At 40.7% G+C, this 19,756-nt stretch overlaps 1 protein-coding gene across 1 annotated transcript in view; it reads right to left on the bottom strand.

Annotated features, from left to right (window-relative positions):
• The window catches only part of glb1l (galactosidase, beta 1-like), a 54,908-nt gene that overhangs the window by 11,648 nt on the left and 23,504 nt on the right, over window positions 1-19,756 (bottom strand). Inside the window, exons 6-11 of the mRNA XM_045704937.2 lie at window positions 16,353-16,533; window positions 16,195-16,253; window positions 7,111-7,232; window positions 6,918-6,958; window positions 5,201-5,319; window positions 3,482-3,556 (exon numbers count right to left, since the gene is read on the bottom strand). Of these exons, the coding sequence (XP_045560893.1) occupies window positions 3,482-3,556; window positions 5,201-5,319; window positions 6,918-6,958; window positions 7,111-7,232; window positions 16,195-16,253; window positions 16,353-16,533 (597 nt within the window). The remainder of the gene's footprint in view (window positions 1-3,481; window positions 3,557-5,200; window positions 5,320-6,917; window positions 6,959-7,110; window positions 7,233-16,194; window positions 16,254-16,352; window positions 16,534-19,756) is intronic.

Raw genomic sequence — 19,756 nt, 5'->3', positions numbered from 1 at the left:
TTACAGACTCGGACAGGGAGAGGTTGGAAATGTCAGTGAAGACACTTGCCAGTTGGTCAGCGTATGCTCGGAGTACACATCCTGGTAATCTGTCTGGCCCTGCGGCCTTGTGAATGTTGACCTGTTTAAAGGTCTTACTCTCATTGGCTGCGGAGAGCGTGATCACACAGTCGTCCGGAACATCTGGTGCTCTCATGCATGTTTCGGTACCATTTGCCTCGAAGCATAGAAATAGTTTAGCTCGTCTGGTATGCTCGTGTCACTGGGCAGCTCTCGTCTGTGCTTCCCTTTTGTAGTTTAATGGTTTGCAAGCCCTGCCACATTTGGGGCGGCAGGTAGCCTAGCGGTTAGAGCGTTGGGCCAGTAACCGAAAGGTTGCTAAATCGAATCCCTGAGCTGACCAGGTAAAAATCTGTCATTCTGCCCCTGAACAAGGCAGTTTAACCCACTGTTCCCCGGTAGGCCGTCATTGTAAATAAGGATTTGTTCTTAACTGACTTGCCTAGTTAAATAAAGGTAAAATACCATTTTTAAATAAAAACATCCGACGAGCATCAGAGCCGATGTAGTACAATTCGATCTTAGTCCTGTATTGATGCTTTGCCTGTTTGATGGTTCGTCTGAGGGCATAGCGAGATTTATTATAAGCTTCCGGGTTAGAGTCCCACACCTTGAAAGCGGCAGCTCTGCCCTTTTAGCTCAGTGCGAATGTTGCCTGTAAACCATGGCTTCTGGTTGGGGTATGAATGTACGGTCACTGTGGGGACGACGTCGTCATAAAACGTATTGATGAAGCCAGTGACTGATGTGGTGTACTCCTCAATGTCATCGGATGAATCCCAGAACATATTCCAGTCTATGCTAGCAAAACAGTCCTGTAGCTTAGCATCTGCTTCATCTGACCACTTTTTTATTGATCTAGTCACTGGTGCTTCCTGCTTTAGTTTTTGCTTGTAAGCAGGAATCAGAAGGATAGAGTTGTGGTCGGATTTACCAAATGGAGGGTGAGGGAGAGCTTTGTATGCGTCTCTGTGTGTGGAGTACAGTTGATCTAGAATTTTTTTTCCCTCTGGATGCACATTTAACATGTTGATAGAAATGTGGTAAAAGGGATTTAAGTTTCCCTGCATTAAAGTCCCCGGCCACTAGGAGCGCCGCCTCTGGGTGAGCATTTTCTTGTTCGCTTATGGCGGAATACACTTTAAGGTGAGGACAAGACTTGCATTCAAACATTACACTGTTGATTTTATGTACATTTTACATTTACTGTACTTTTCATCGCATTTGTTGATTAACGGAATCTGAAAATACTCTGGATACATTCAGTAACATGACCAGAATATGTGGGGTAAGTACAACATAAGAAAAAACAATGACAAGGGTTTGAGTGAGAGGAATAACTGGTGTGTCTAAGTGGACACACACCTCTCCAGACTGGGGGTTAGTGAGAGAACTGGTGTCTGTAAGTGGGGACACCTCTCCAGACTGGGGGTTAGTGAGAGAACTGGTGTCTGTAAGTGGGGACACCTCTCCAGACTGGGGGTTAGTGAGAGAACTGGTGTCTGTAAGTGGGGACACCTCTCCAGACTGGGGGTTAGTGAGAGGAATAACTGGGTCCTGATAGTAAAGTATGCTGTAATAAGGCTGGGTCCTAGTAGTAAAGTATGCTATAATAAGGCTGGGTCCTGGTAGTAAAGTATGCTATAATAAGGCTGGGTCCTGGTAGTAAAGTATGCTATAATAAGGCTGGGTCCTGGTAGTAAAGTATGCTATAATAAGGCTGGGTCCTGGTAGTAAAGTATGCTGTTATAAGGCTGGGTCCTAGTAGTAAAGTATGCTGTAATAAGGCTGGGTCCTAGTAGTAAAGTATGCTGTAATAAGGCTGGGTCCTGGTAGTAAAGTATGCTGTAATAAGGCTGGGTACTGGTAGTAAAGTATGCTATAATATGGCTGGGTCCTGGTAGTAAAGTATGCTATAATAAGGCTGGGTCCTAGTAGTAAAGTATGCTGTAATAAGGCTGGGTCCTGGTAATAAAGTATGCTGTAATAAGGCTGGGTCCTGGTAGTAAAGTATGCTATAATAAGGCTGGGTCCTGGTAGTAAAGTATGCTGTAATAAGGCTGGGTCCTGGTAGTAAAGTATGCTGTAAATAAGGCTGGGTCCTAGTAGTAAAGTATGCTGTAAATAAGGCTGGGTCCTGGTAGTAAAGTATGCTAGAATATGGCTGGGTCCTGGTAGTAAAGTATGCTGTAATAAGGCAATGTGGTGGGTCCTGGTAGTAAAGTATGCTATAATAAGGCTGGGTCCTAGTAGTAAAGTATGCTGTAATAAGGCTGGGTCCTGGTAATAAAGTATGCTGTAATAAGGCTGGGTCCTGGTAGTAAAGTATGCTATAATAAGGCTGGGTCCTGGTAGTAAAGTATGCTGTAATAAGGCTGGGTCCTGGTAGTAAAGTATGCTATAATAAGGCTGGGTCCTGGTAGTAAAGTATGCTGTAAATAAGGCTGGGTCCTAGTAGTAAAGTATGCTGTAAATAAGGCTGGGTCCTAGTAGTAAAGTATGCTATAATAAGGCTGGGTCCTGGTAGTAAAGTATGCTGTAATAAGGCTGGGTCCTGGTAGTAAAGTATGCTGTAAATAAGGCTGGGTCCTAGTAGTAAAGTATGCTGTAAATAAGGCTGGGTCCTGGTAGTAAAGTATGCTATAATAAGGCTGGGTCCTGGTAGTAAAGTATGCTGTAAATAAGGCTGGGACCTGGTAGTAAAGTATGCTGTAAATAAGGCTGGGTCCTGGTAGTAAAGTATGCTATAATAAGGCTGGGTCCTGGTAATAAAGTATGCTGTAATAAGGCTGGGTCCTGGTAGTAAAGTATGCTATAATAAGGCTGGGTCCTAGTAGTAAAGTATGCTGTAAATAAGGCTGGGTCCTGGTAGTAAAGTATGCTATAATAAGGCTGGGTCCTGGTAGTAAAGTATGCTGTAAATAAGGCTGGGTCCTGGTAGTAAAGTATGCTGTAAATAAGGCTGGGTCCTGGTAGTAAAGTATGCTATAATAAGGCTGGGTCCTGGTAATAAAGTATGCTGTAATAAGGCTGGGTCCTGGTAGTAAAGTATGCTATAATAAGGCTGGGTCCTGGTAGTAAAGTATGCTGTAATAAGGCTGGGTCCTGGTAGTAAAGTATGCTGTAAATAAGGCTGGGTCCTAGTAGTAAAGTATGCTGTAAATAAGGCTGGGTCCTGGTAGTAAAGTATGCTATAATATGGCTGGGTCCTGGTAGTAAAGTATGCTGTAATAAGGCAATGTGGTGGGTCCTGGTAGTAAAGTATGCTGTAAATAAGGCTGGGTCCTAGTAGTAAAGTATGCTGTAATAAGGCTGGGTCCTGGTAGTAAAGTATGCTATAATAAGGCTGGGTCCTGGTAGTAAAGTATGCTATAATAAGGCTGGGTCCTGGTAGTAAAGTATGCTGTAAATAAGCCCATACCATTGTCAGAGTCACGAAGCCATAGGCCATCTTGGGAGTGGCTGGGGGCATGGGACCCACAGGGATGTCTCTGAACTAGATGGAAAGGGGAAAATATACATCAATATCACATACACATCAATATCATATATTTCAAAAGGGGATGCATCTGAAATGCCTCCCTATATAGTGTGATACTTTTGACCAGAGCCCGTATACACTAGAGCACTATGGGTCTTGGTCAAAAGTAGCGCACTATATATAGGGCATAGGGTGCTATTTGGGACAATGACTAAGATGAACTGAGTCCTGTGGGTTTGTCCCGGTCATGTTACCATGGCGACGATGTCCCGTATAGCCAGTATATTCTCTACTGGGTTAGGGCAGGTTAAGGGTTTGTCTTGTTAACATGGTGATGGTGTCCCGTATGGGCAGGTTAAGGGTTAGGCTTGTTACCATGGTGATGGTGTCCCGTATGGGCAGGTTAAGGGTTAGGCTTGTTACCATGGTAATGGTGTCCCGTAAGGGCAGGTTAAGGGTTAGGCTTGTCACCATGGTGATGGTGTCCCGTATGGGCAGGTTAAGGGTTAGGCTTGTTACCATGGTGTCCCGTATGGGCAGGTTAAGGGTTAGTCTTGTTACCATGGTGTCCTGTATGGGCAGGTTAAGGGTTAGTCTTGTTACCATGGTGTCCCGTATGGGCAGGTTAAGGGTTAGGCTTGTTACCATGGTGATGGTGTCCCGTATGGGCAGGTTAAGGGTTAGGCTTGTTACCATGGTAATGGTGTCCCGTAAGGGCAGGTTAAGGGTTAGGCTTGTTACCATGGTGTCCCGTATGGGCAGGTTAAGGGTTAGGCTTGTTACCATGGTGATGGTGTCCCGTATGGGCAGGTTAAGGGTTAGGCTTGTTACCATGGTAATGGTGTCCCGTATGGGCAGGTTAAGGGTTAGGCTTGTTACCATGGTAATGGTGTCCCGTATGGGCAGGTTAAGGGTTAGGCTTGTTACCATGGTGTCCCGTATGGGCAGGTTAAGGGTTAGGCTTGTTACCATGGTGATGGTGTCCCGTATGGGCAGGTTAAGGGTTAGGCTTGTTACCATGGTGATGGTGTCCCGTATGGGCAGGTTAAGGGTTAGGCTTGTTACCATGGTAATGGTGTCCCGTATGGGCAGGTTAAGGGTTAGGCTTGTTACCATGGTGATGGTGTCCCGTATGGGCAGGTTAAGGGTTAGGCTTGTTACCATGGTGTCCCGTATGGGCAGGTTAAGGGTTAGGCTTGTTACCATGGTGATGGTGTCCTGTATGGGCAGGTTAAGGGTTAGGCTTGTTACCATGGTGATGGTGTCCCGTATGGGCAGGTTAAGGGTTAGTCTTGTTACCATGGTGTCCCGTATGGGCAGGTTAAGGGTTAGGCTTGTTACCATGGTAATGGTGTCCCGTATGGGCAGGTTAAGGGTTAGTCTTGTTACCATGGTGATGGTGTCCCGTATGGGCAGGTTAAGGGTTAGTCTTGTTACCATGGTGTCCTGTATGGGCAGGTTAAGGGTTAGTCTTGTTACCATGGTGTCCTGTATGGGCAGGTTAAGGGTTAGGCTTGTTACCATGGTGTCCTGTATGGGCAGGTTAAGGGTTAGTCTTGTTACCATGGTGATGGTGTCCCGTATGGGCAGGTTAAGGGTTAGTCTTGTTACCATGGTGATGGTGTCCCGTATGGGCAGGTTAAGGGTTAGGCTTGTTACCTTGCTGATGGTGTCCCGTATGGCCAGTAGTTTCTCTGTAGGGTCCCCTGCCTCAGACAGAGGGGCGTTGTAGTCATAACTGGTCACTACCGACCTAAACCTGTTATCATGGTCCGCTCCTACAGGGTTAACACGACAAACAGTTATACAGCTGATCCTACAGGGTTAACACGACTACAGCTGATCCTACAGGGTTAACACGACTACAGTTATACAGCTGATCCTACAGGGTTAACACGACTACAGCTGATCCTACAGGGTTAACACGACTACAGTTATACAGCTGATCCTACAGGGTTAACACGACTACAGTTATACAGCTGATCCTACAGGGTTAACACGACTACAGTTATACAGCTGATCCTACAGGGTTAACACGACTACAGCTGATCCTACAGGGTTAACACAACTACAGTTATACAGCTGATCCTACAGGGTTAACACGACTACAGTTATACAGCTGATCCTACAGGGTTAACACGACTACAGCTGATCCTACAGGGTTAACACGACTACAGTTATACAGCTAATCCTACAGGGTTAACGACTACAGCTGATCCTACAGGGTTAACACGACAAACAGTTATACAGCTGATCCTACAGGGTTAACACGACTACAGTTATACAGCTGATCCTACAGGGTTAACACGACAAACAGTTATATAGCTGATCCTACAGGGTTAACACGACTACAGTTATACAGCTGATCCCACAGGGTTAACACGACTACAGTTATACAGCTGATCCTACAGGGTTAACACGACTACAGTTATACAGCTGATCCTACAGGGTTAACACGACAAACAGTTATATAGCTGATCCTACAGGGTTAACACGACTACAGTTATACAGCTGATCCCACAGGGTTAACACGACTACAGTTATACAGCTGATCCTACAGGGTTAACACGACAAACAGTTATACAGCTGGTCCTACAGGGTTAACACGACTACAGCTGATCCTACAGGGTTAACACGACAAACAGTTATACAGCTGATCCTACAGGGTTAACACGACAAACAGTTATACAGCTGATCCTACAGGGTTAACACGACTACAGCTGATCCTACAGGGTTAACACGACTACAGCTGATCCTACAGGGTTAACACGACTACAGTTATACAGCTGATCCCACAGGGTTAACACGACTACAGTTATACAGCTGATCCTACAGGGTTACACGACTACAGCTGATCCTACAGGGTTAACACGACTACAGCTGATCCTACAGGGTTAACACGACAAACAGTTATACAGCTGATCCTACAGGGTTAACACGACTACAGCTGATCCTACAGGGTTAACACGACTACAGTTATACAGCTGATCCTACAGGGTTAACACGACTACAGCTGATCCTACAGGGTTAACACGACTACAGTTATACAGCTGATCTTATCAGGGTTAACATGACTACAGCTGATCCTACAGGGTTAACACGACTACAGTTATACAGCTGATCCTACAGGGTTAACACGGCTACAGTTATACAGCTGATCCTACAGGGTTAACACGGCTACAGTTATACAGCTGATCCTACAGGGTTAACACGACTACAGTTATACAGCTGATCCTACAGGGTTAACACGGCTACAGTTATACAGCTGATCCTACAGTGTTAACACGAGGGAACGACGAGTTGTACTTCGACAGTATTAAATGATTGGTATACGAGACTTAACGAAGGAAATATTGATACAGTCTATTGAACCAACCATTCCAGTAGCCGAAGTTGGTCCCTCCTTCAAACATATACCTGTAGTGAGAGAATAGGACAACCGCTTTGGTTATGTTGTGTAGGATTATCAGCTCATTCATTTAGCTTGTTCCTTACTTCGGCGCCTTATCAGTGAATTGCTAAAACATGAAACCTTTTGGCACTTCAGAGAGAGGTTTACGGGAACCTACATGTTGACGCTGGCCCCCATGCTGAGCATTTCCCCCAGCATCCTGCTGACCTTCTGGGTGTCGACCTGAGCGTGCTGGTCCCCCCAGTGGTCCAGCCAGCCCGTGTAGAACTCAGAGTTCACCTGGAATACACAGCTACAAGTTTAGTCTGGTCACGGTACTACATCATCATCATCATCATCATCTAATAGTTTAGTCTGGTCACGGTACTACATCATCATCATCATCATCTAATAGTTTAGTCTGGTCACGGTACTACATCATCATCATCATCATCATCATCTAATAGTCTAGTCTGGTCACGGTACTACATCATCATCATCTAATAGTTTAGTCTGGTCACGGTACTACATCATCATCATCATCATCATCATCATCATCATCATCATCTAATAGTTTAGTCTGGTCATGGTACTACATCATCATCATCTAATAGTTTAGTCTGGTCATGGTACTACATCATCATCATCATCATCTAATAGTTTAGTCTGGTCACGGTACTACATCATCATCATCATCATCATCATCATCATCATCTAATAGTTTAGTCTGGTCATGGTACTACATCATCATCATCATCATCATCATCTAATAGTTTAGTCTGGTCATGGTACTACATCATCATCATCATCATCTAATAGTTTAGTCTGGTCATGGTACTACATCATCATCATCATCATCTAATAGTTTAGTCTGGTCATGGTACTACATCATCATCATCATCATCTAATAGTTTAGTCTGGTCATGGTACTACATCATCATCATCATCATCATCATCTAATAGTTTAGTCTGGTCATGGTACTACATCATCATCATCATCATCTAATAGTTTAGTCTGGTCACGGTACTACATCATCATCATCATCATCATCATCATCTAATAGTTTAGTCTGGTCACGGTACTACATCATCATCATCATCATCTAATAGTTTAGTCTGGTCATGGTACTACATCATCATCATCATCATCTAATAGTTTAGTCTGGTCATGGTACTACATCATCATCATCATCATCTAATAGTTTAGTCTGGTCATGGTACTACATCATCATCATCATCATCTAATAGTTTAGTCTGGTCATGGTACTACATCATCATCATCATCTAATAGTTTAGTCTGGTCATGGTACTACATCATCATCATCTAATAGTTTAGTCTGGTCACGGTACTACATCATCATCATCATCTAATAGTTTAGTCTGGTCATGGTACTACATCATCATCATCATCATCATCATCATCTAATAGTTTAGTCTGGTCATGGTACTACATCATGATCATCATCTAATAGTTTAGTCTGGTCATGGTACTACATCATCATCATCATCTAATAGTTTAGTCTGGTCACGGTACTACATCATCATCATCATCATCATCATCATCATCTAATAGTTTAGTCTGGTCATGGTACTACATCATCATCATCATCATCATCATCTAATAGTTTAGTCTGGTCATGGTACTACATCATCATCATCTTCATCTAATAGTTTAGTCTGGTCATGGTACTACATCATCATCATCATCATCTAATAGTTTAGTCTGGTCATGGTACTACATCATCATCATCATCATCATCTAATAGTTTAGTCTGGTCATGGTACTACATCATCATCATCATCATCTAATAGTTTAGTCTGGTCACGGTACTACATCATCATCATCATCTAATAGTTTAGTCTGGTCATGGTACTACATCATCATCATCATCATCATCATCTAATAGTTTAGTCTGGTCATGGTACTACATCATCATCATCTTCATCTAATAGTTTAGTCTGGTCATGGTACTACATCATCATCATCATCATCTAATAGTTTAGTCTGGTCATGGTACTACATCATCATCATCATCATCATCTAATAGTTTAGTCTGGTCACGGTACTACATCATCATCATCATCATCTAATAGTTTAGTCTGGTCACGGTACTACATCATCATCATCATCATCTAATAGTTTAGTCTGGTCACGGTACTACATCATCATCATCATCATCATCTAATAGTTTAGTCTGGTCACGGTACTACATCATCATCATCATCATCATCATCTAATAGTTTAGTCTGGTCACGGTACTACATCATCATCATCATCATCATCATCATCTAATAGTTTAGTCTGGTCATGGTACTACATCATCATCATCATCATCTAATAGTTTAGTCTGGTCATGGTACTACATCATCATCATCAGCTAATAGTTTAGTCTGGTCACGGTACTACATCATCATCATCATCATCTAATAGTTTAGTCTGGTCACGGTACTACATCATCATCATCATCTAATAGTTTAGTCTGGTCATGGTACTACATCATCATCATCATCTAATAGTTTAGTCTGGTCATGGTACTACATCATCATCATCATCATCTAATAGTTTAGTCTGGTCATGGTACTACATCATCACCATCATCTAACAGTTTAGCCTGGTCACAGTACTACATCATCATCATCATCATCTAATAGTTTAGTCTGGTCACGGTACTACATCATCATCATCATCATCATCATCTAATAGTTTAGTCTGGTCACGGTACTACATCATCATCATCATCATCTAATAGTTTAGTCTGGTCATGGTACTACATCATCATCATCATCATCTAATAGTTTAGTCTGGTCATGGTACTACATCATCATCATCATCATCATCTAATAGTTTAGTCTGGTCACGGTACTACATCATCATCATCATCATCATCATCATCTAATAGTTTAGTCTGGTCATGGTACTACATCATCATCATCATCTAATAGTTTAGTCTGGTCATGGTACTACATCATCATCATCATCATCATCTAATAGTTTAGTCTGGTCATGATACTACATCATCATCATCATCATCTAATAGTTTAGTCTGGTCACGGTACTACATCATCATCATCATCATCATCTAATAGTTTAGTCTGGTCACGGTACTACATCATCATCATCATCATCATCATCATCTAATAGTTTAGTCTGGTCACGGTACTACATCATCATCATCATCATCTAATAGTTTAGTCTGGTCACGGTACTACATCATCATCATCTAATAGTTTAGTCTGGTCATGGTACTACATCATCATCATCATCATCATCATCATCATCATCATCATCTAATAGTTTAGTCTGGTCATGGTACTACATCATCATCATCATCTAATAGTTTAGTCTGGTCACGGTACTACATCATCATCATCATCATCTAATAGTTTAGTCTGGTCACGGTACTACATCATCATCATCATCTAATAGTTTAGTCTGGTCATGGTACTACATCATCATCATCATCATCATCATCTAATAGTTTAGTCTGGTCACGGTACTACATCATCATCATCATCATCTAATAGTTTAGTCTGGTCATGGTACTACATCATCATCATCATCATCTAATAGTTTAGTCTGGTCATGGTACTACATCATCATCATCATCATCTAATAGTTTAGTCTGGTCATGGTACTACATCATCATCATCATCATCATCTAATAGTTTAGTCTGGTCATGGTACTACATCATCATCATCATCATCATCTAATAGTTTAGTCTGGTCACGGTACTACATCATCATCATCATCTAATAGTTTAGTCTGGTCATGGTACTACATCATCATCATCATCTAATAGTTTAGTCTGGTCACGGTACTACATCATCATCATCATCATCATCATCATCTAATAGTTTAGTCTGGTCATGGTACTACATCATCATCATCATCTAATAGTTTAGTCTGGTCATGGTACTACATCATCATCATTATCATCATCTAATAGTTTAGTCTGGTCATGGTACTACATCATCATCATCATCATCATCTAATAGTTTAGTCTGGTCACGGTACTACATCATCATCATCATCATCTAATAGTTTAGTCTGGTCATGGTACTACATCATCATCATCATCTAATAGTTTAGTCTGGTCATGGTACTACATCATCATCATCATCATCATCTAATAGTTTAGTCTGGTCATGGTACTACATCATGATCATCATCTAATAGTTTAGTCTGGTCATGGTACTACATCATCATCATCATCATCATCATCTAATAGTTTAGTCTGGTCATGGTACTACATCATCATCATCATCATCTAATAGTTTAGTCTGGTCACGGTACTACATCATCATCATCATCATCTAATAGTTTAGTCTGGTCATGGTACTACATCATCATCATCTAATAGTTTAGTCTGGTCACGGTACTACATCATCATCATCATCATCTAATAGTTTAGTCTGGTCATGGTACTACATCATCATCATCATCATCATCTAATAGTTTAGTCTGGTCATGGTACTACATCATCATCATCATCATCATCATCATCTAATAGTTTAGTCTGGTCATGGTACTACATCATCATCATCATCATCTAATAGTTTAGTCTGGTCATGGTACTACATCATCATCATCTAATAGTTTAGTCTGGTCACGGTACTACATCATCATCATCATCATCATCATCTAATAGTTTAGTCTGGTCATGATACTACATCATGATCATCATCTAATAGTTTAGTCTGGTCATGGTACTACATCATCATCATCATCATCATCATCATCTAATAGTTTAGTCTGGTCATGGTACTACATCATGATCATCATCTAATAGTTTAGTCTGGTCATGGTACTACATCATCATCATCATCTAATAGTTTAGTCTGGTCACGGTACTACATCATCATCATCATCATCATCATCATCATCTAATAGTTTAGTCTGGTCATGGTACTACATCATCATCATCATCATCATCTAATAGTTTAGTCTGGTCATGGTACTACATCATCATCATCTTCATCATCTAATAGTTTAGTCTGGTCATGGTACTACATCATCATCATCATCATCTAATAGTTTAGTCTGGTCATGGTACTACATCATCATCATCATCATCATCTAATAGTTTAGTCTGGTCACGGTACTACATCATCATCATCATCATCATCATCATCATCTAATAGTTTAGTCTGGTCACGGTACTACATCATCATCATCATCATCATCATCATCTAATAGTTTAGTCTGGTCATGGTACTACATCATCATCATCATCATCTAATAGTTTAGTCTGGTCATGGTACTACATCATCATCATCATCTAATAGTTTAGTCTGGTCACGGTACTACATCATCATCATCATCATCTAATAGTTTAGTCTGGTCACGGTACTACATCATCATCATCATCATCATCTAATAGTTTAGTCTGGTCATGGTACTACATCATCATCATCTAATAGTTTAGTCTGGTCACGGTACTACATCATCATCATCATCATCTAATAGTTTAGTCTGGTCATGGTACTACATCATCATCATCTAATAGTTTAGTCTGGTCACAGTACTACATCATCATCATCATCATCATCATCTAATAGTTTAGTCTGGTCATGGTACTACATCATCATCATCATCATCATCATCATCTAATAGTTTAGTCTGGTCATGGTACTACATCATGATCATCATCTAATAGTTTAGTCTGGTCATGGTACTACATCATCATCATCATCATCTAATAGTTTAGTCTGGTCATGGTACTACATCATCATCATCATCATCATCATCATCATCTAATAGTTTAGTCTGGTCATGGTACTACATCATCATCATCATCTAATAGTTTAGTCTGGTCACAGTACTACATCATCATCATCTAATAGTTTAGTCTGGTCATGGTACTACATCATCATCATCATCATCATCATCATCATCATCTAATAGTTTAGTCTGGTCATGGTACTACATCATCATCATCATCTAATAGTTTAGTCTGGTCACAGTACTACATCATCATCATCTAATAGTTTAGTCTGGTCATGGTACTACATCATCATCATCATCATCTAATAGTTTAGTCTGGTCATGGTACTACATCATCATCATCTAATAGTTTAGTCTGGTCACGGTACTACATCATCATCATCATCATCTAATAGTTTAGTCTGGTCATGGTACTACATCATCATCATCATCATCATCTAATAGTTTAGTCTGGTCACGGTACTACATCATCATCATCATCATCATCTAATAGTTTAGTCTGGTCACGGTACTACATCATCATCATCTAATAGTTTAGTCTGGTCATGGTACTACATCATCATCATCATCATCATCATCTAATAGTTTAGTCTGGTCATGGTACTACATCATCATCATCATCTAATAGTTTAGTCTGGTCACGGTACTACATCATCATCATCATCATCTAATAGTTTAGTCTGGTCACGGTACTACATCATCATCATCATCTAATAGTTTAGTCTGGTCATGGTACTACATCATCATCATCATCATCATCATCTAATAGTTTAGTCTGGTCACGGTACTACATCATCATCATCATCATCTAATAGTTTAGTCTGGTCATGGTACTACATCATCATCATCATCATCTAATAGTTTAGTCTGGTCATGGTACTACATCATCATCATCATCATCTAATAGTTTAGTCTGGTCATGGTACTACATCATCATCATCATCATCATCTAATAGTTTAGTCTGGTCATGGTACTACATCATCATCATCATCATCATCTAATAGTTTAGTCTGGTCACGGTACTACATCATCATCATCATCATCATCTAATAGTTTAGTCTGGTCATGGTACTACATCATCATCATCATCATCATCATCATCATCTAATAGTTTAGTCTGGTCACGGTACTACATCATCATCATCATCTAATAGTTTAGTCTGGTCATGGTACTACATCATCATCATCATCATCTAATAGTTTAGTCTGGTCACGGTACTACATCATCATCATCATCATCATCATCATCTAATAGTTTAGTCTGGTCATGGTACTACATCATCATCATCATCTAATAGTTTAGTCTGGTCATGGTACTACATCATCATCATTATCATCATCTAATAGTTTAGTCTGGTCATGGTACTACATCATCATCATCATCATCATCTAATAGTTTAGTCTGGTCACGGTACTACATCATCATCATCATCATCTAATAGTTTAGTCTGGTCATGGTACTACATCATCATCATCATCTAATAGTTTAGTCTGGTCATGGTACTACATCATCATCATCATCATCATCTAATAGTTTAGTCTGGTCATGGTACTACATCATGATCATCATCTAATAGTTTAGTCTGGTCATGGTACTACATCATCATCATCATCATCATCATCTAATAGTTTAGTCTGGTCATGGTACTACATCATCATCATCATCATCTAATAGTTTAGTCTGGTCACGGTACTACATCATCATCATCATCATCATCTAATAGTTTAGTCTGGTCATGGTACTACATCATCATCATCTAATAGTTTAGTCTGGTCACGGTACTACATCATCATCATCATCATCTAATAGTTTAGTCTGGTCATGGTACTACATCATCATCATCATCATCTAATAGTTTAGTCTGGTCATGGTACTACATCATCATCATCATCATCATCATCATCTAATAGTTTAGTCTGGTCATGGTACTACATCATCATCATCATCATCTAATAGTTTAGTCTGGTCATGGTACTACATCATCATCATCTAATAGTTTAGTCTGGTCACGGTACTACATCATCATCATCATCATCATCATCATCTAATAGTTTAGTCTGGTCATGATACTACATCATGATCATCATCTAATAGTTTAGTCTGGTCATGGTACTACATCATCATCATCATCATCATCATCATCTAATAGTTTAGTCTGGTCATGGTACTACATCATGATCATCATCTAATAGTTTAGTCTGGTCATGATACTACATCATCATCATCATCATCTAATAGTTTAGTCTGGTCATGGTACTACATCATCATCATCATCATCATCATCATCATCTAATAGTTTAGTCTGGTCATGGTACTACATCATCATCATCATCTAATAGTTTAGTCTGGTCACAGTACTACATCATCATCATCATCATCATCATCTAATAGTTTAGTCTGGTCATGGTACTACATCATCATCATCATCTAATAGTTTAGTCTGGTCACAGTACTACATCATCATCATCTAATAGTTTAGTCTGGTCATGGTACTACATCATCATCATCATCATCTAATAGTTTAGTCTGGTCATGGTACTACATCATCATCATCTAATAGTTTAGTCTGGTCACGGTACTACATCATCATCATCATCATCTAATAGTTTAGTCTGGTCATGGTACTACATCATCATCATCATCATCATCTAATAGTTTAGTCTGGTCATGGTACTACATCATCATCATCATCATCATCTAATAGTTTAGTCTGGTCATGGTACTACATCATCATCATCATCATCATCATCTAATAGTTTAGTCTGGTCATGGTACTACATCATCATCATCATCATCATCTAATAGTTTAGTCTGGTCACGGTACTACATCATCATCATCATCTAATAGTTTAGTCTGGTCATGGTACTACATCATCATCATCATCTAATAGTTTAGTCTGGTCATGGTACTACATCATCATCATCATCATCATCATCTAATAGTTTAGTCTGGTCATGGTACTACATCATGATCATCATCTAATAGTTTAGTCTGGTCATGGTACTACATCATCATCATCATCATCATCATCATCATCTAATAGTTTAGTCTGGTCATGGTACTACATCATCATCATCATCATCTAATAGTTTAGTCTGGTCACGGTACTACATCATCATCATCATCATCATCATCATCTAATAGTTTAGTCTGGTCATGGTACTACATCATCATCATCTAATAGTTTAGTCTGGTCACGGTACTACATCATCATCATCATCATCTAATAGTTTAGTCTGGTCATGGTACTACATCATCATCATCATCATCTAATAGTTTAGTCTGGTCATGGTACTACATCATCATCATCTAATAGTTTAGTCTGGTCACGGTACTACATCATCATCATCATCATCTAATAGTTTAGTCTGGTCACGGTACTACATCATCATCATCATCATCATCTAATAGTTTAGTCTGGTCACGGTACTACATCATCATCATCATCATCATCATCATCTAATAGTTTAGTCTGGTCATGGTACTACATCATCATCTAATATATGAAGTTGTTGTAAGAAGCGACTTCTCACCAGAGGGCCTCTTGGTTCAAATCTCCTCTGCCGACTAAAAGCTTGGGATATGTTGACGTCTGAGTGGAGAACAAAAGAAGAAGGTGGCTTTTAAAAAAAAACGATATTCTGGCAACTATGTTCCAAAACCTCTCTGCTCCATTTCTTCGACTCCCTACCTGTCCCAAAGTCTATAGTGGCGTACATTCCCTCCAGGGTCCCACAGGTCATTTCCCGGTCCGTGTTCCCGTCGGTCGTGAAGAGAACAGTGTTGTCCCCCAGGAAGAACTGGAAGAGGGTCCGCAGGTGCCGCATGTAGTTATAGTCACAGGTATAGTAGCTCCCATACTCATTCTCTACCTGGCGGAGTCACAGGAAGGAAGTCAACGAGTCATTCCTCAGCATAAGGACTCGACAGTTGAAGTCAGAAGTTTACATACACTTCCGTTTGAGATTGAACCTCGGTTTTTCAACCACTCCACAAATGTCTTGTTAACAAACTATAGTTTTGGCAAGTCGATTAGGACATCTACTTTGTGCATGACACAAGTCAATTTTTCCAACAATTGTTTACAGACAGATTAATTCACTGTATCACAATTCCAGTGGGTCAAAAGTTTACATACACTAAGTTGACTGTGCCTTTAAACAGCTTGGAAAAATCCAGAAAATGATGTCATGGCTTTAGAAGCTTCTGATAGGCTAATGAACATAATTTGGGTCAATTGGAGGTGTACCTGTGGATGTATTTCAAGGCCTACCTTCAAACTCAGTGCCTCTTTGCTTGACATCATGGGAGAATCAAAAGAAATCAGCCAAGACCTCAGGAAAAAAATGTAGACCTCCACAAGTCTGGTTCATCCTTGGGAGCAATTTCCAAACACCTGAAGGTACCACGTTCATCTGTACAAACAATAGTGTGCAAGTATAAACACCATGGGACCACGCAGCCGTCATACCGCTCAGGAAGGAGACGCGTTCTGTCTCCTAGAGATGAACGTTCTTTGGTGCGAAAAGTGCAAATCAATCCCAGAACAACAGCAAAGGACAAAGGACCTTGTGGAGATGCTGGAGGAAAAAGGTACAAAAGTATCTACAGTGGGGGAAAAAAGTATTTGATCCCCTGCTGATTTTGTACGTTTGCCCACTGACAAAGAAATGATCAGTCTATAATTTTAATGGTAGGTTTATTTGAACAACAAAAATATCCAGAAAAACGCATGTCAAAAATGTTATAAAATGATTTGCATTTTAATGAGGGAAATAAGTATTTGACCCCCTCTCAATCAGAAAGATTTCTGGCTCCCAGGTGTCTTCTATACAGGTAACGAGCTGAGATTAGGAGCACACTCTTAAAGGGAGTGCTCCTAACCGCAGCTTGTTACCTGTTAAAAAGACACCTGTCCACAGAAGCAATCAATCAATCAGATTCCAAACTCTCCACCATGGCCAAGACCAAAGAGCTCTCCAAGGATGTCAGGGACAAGATTGTAGACCTACACAAGGCTGGAATGGGCTACAAGACCATCGCCAAGCAGCTTGGTGAGAAGGTGACAACATTTGGTGCGATTATTCGCAAATGGAAGAAACACAAAAGAACTGTCAATCTCCCTCGGCCTGGGGCTCCATGCAAGGTCTCACCTCGTGGAGCTGCAATGATCATGAGAACAGTGAGGAATCAGCCCAGAACGACACGGGAGGATCTTGTCAATGATCTCAAGGCAGCTGGGACCATAGTCACCAAGAAAACAATTGGTAACACACTACGCCGTGAAGGACTGAAATCCTGCAGCGCCCGCAAGGTCCCCCTGCTCAAGGATACATATACATGCCCGTCTGAAGTTTGCCAATGAACATCTGAATGATTCAGAGGACAACTGGTGAAAGTGTTGTGGTCAGATGAGACCAAAATGGAGCTCTTTGGCATCAACTCAACTCGCTGTGTTTGGAGGAGGAGGAATGCTGCCTATGACCCCAAGAACACCATCTCCACCGTCAAACATGGAGGTGGAAACATTATGCTTTGGGGGTGTTTTTCTGCTAAGGGGACAGGACAACTTCACCGCATCATTTGACGGGGCCATGTACCGTCAAATCTTGGGTGAGAACCTCCTTCCCTCAGCCAGGGAATTGAAAATGGGTCGTGGATGGGTATTCCAGCATGACAATGACCCAAAACACACGGCCAAGGCAACAAAGGAGTGGCTCAAGAAGAAGCACATTAAGGTCCTGGAGTGGCCTAGCCAGTCTCCAGACCTTAATCCCATAGAAAATCTGTGGAGGGAGCTGAAGGTTCGAGTTGCCAAACGTCAGCCTCGAAACCATAATGACTTGGAGAAGATCTGCAAAGAGGAGTGGGACAAAATCTCTCCTGAGATGTGTGCAAACCTGGTGGCCAACTACAAGAAACGTCTGACCTCTGATTGCCAACAAGGGTTTTGCCACCAAGTACTAAGTCATGTTTTGCAGAGGGGTCAAATACTTATTTCCCTCATTAAAATGCAAATACTTTTATGACATTTTTGACATGCGTTTTTCTGGATTTTTTTGTTGTTATTCTGTCTCTCACTGTTCAAATAAACCTACCATTACAATTATAGACTGATCATTTCTTTGTCAGTGGGCAAACGTACAAAATCAGCAGGGGATCAAATACTTTTCCCCCCCACTGTACATCCACAGTAAAAACGAGTCCAAAATCGACATAACCTGAAAGGCCGCTCAGCAAGGAAGAAGCCACCGCTCCAAAACCGCCATAAAAAAGCCAGACTACGGTTTGCAACTGCACATGGGGACAAAGATTGTACTTTTTGGAGAAATGTCCTCTGGTCTGATGAAACAAAAATAGAACTGTTTGGCCATAATGACAATCGTTATGTTTAGAGGAAAAAGGGGGAGGCTTGCAAGCCGAAGAACACCATCCCAACCGTGAAGCACGGGGGTGGCAGCATCATGTTTTGGGGGTGTTTTGCTGCAGGAGGGACTGGTGCACTTCACAAAATAGATGGCATCATGAGGGAGGAAAATTATGTGTATATATTGAAGCAACATCTCAAGACATCAGTCAGGAAGTTAAAGCTTGGTTGCAAATGGGTCTTCCAAATGGACAATGACCCCAAGCATAATTCCAAAGTTGTGGCAAAATGACTTAAGGACAACAAAGTCAAGGTATTGGAGTGGCCATCACAAAGCCCTGACCTCAATCCCATAGAAAATTTGGGGGCAGAACTGAAAAAGCATGTGCAAGCAAGGAGGCCTACAAACCTGACTCAGTTACACCAGCTCTGTCAGGAGGAATGGGCCAAAATTCACCCAACTTATTGTGGGAAGCTTGTGGAAGGCTACCTGAAACGTTTGACCCAAGTTAAACAATTTTAATGGCAATGCTACCAAATACTAATTGAGTGTAGGTAAACTTCTGACCCACTGGGAATGTGATGAAAGAAATAAAAGCTGAAATAAATCATTCTCTCTACTATTATTCTGACATTTCACATTCTTAAAATAAAGTGGTGATCCTAACTGACCTAAAACAGGAAATTGTTACTAGGATCAAATGTCATGAATTGTGGAAAAAACAGAG

Source organism: Salmo salar, chromosome 21 (assembly GCF_965601325.2).
Source record: "Salmo salar chromosome 21, fSalSal1, whole genome shotgun sequence".
Taxonomy (NCBI): domain Eukaryota; kingdom Metazoa; phylum Chordata; class Actinopteri; order Salmoniformes; family Salmonidae; genus Salmo; species Salmo salar.
Note: the sequence above shows the minus strand (reverse complement) of the source record. Positions and strands in the feature narration are given on the sequence as shown.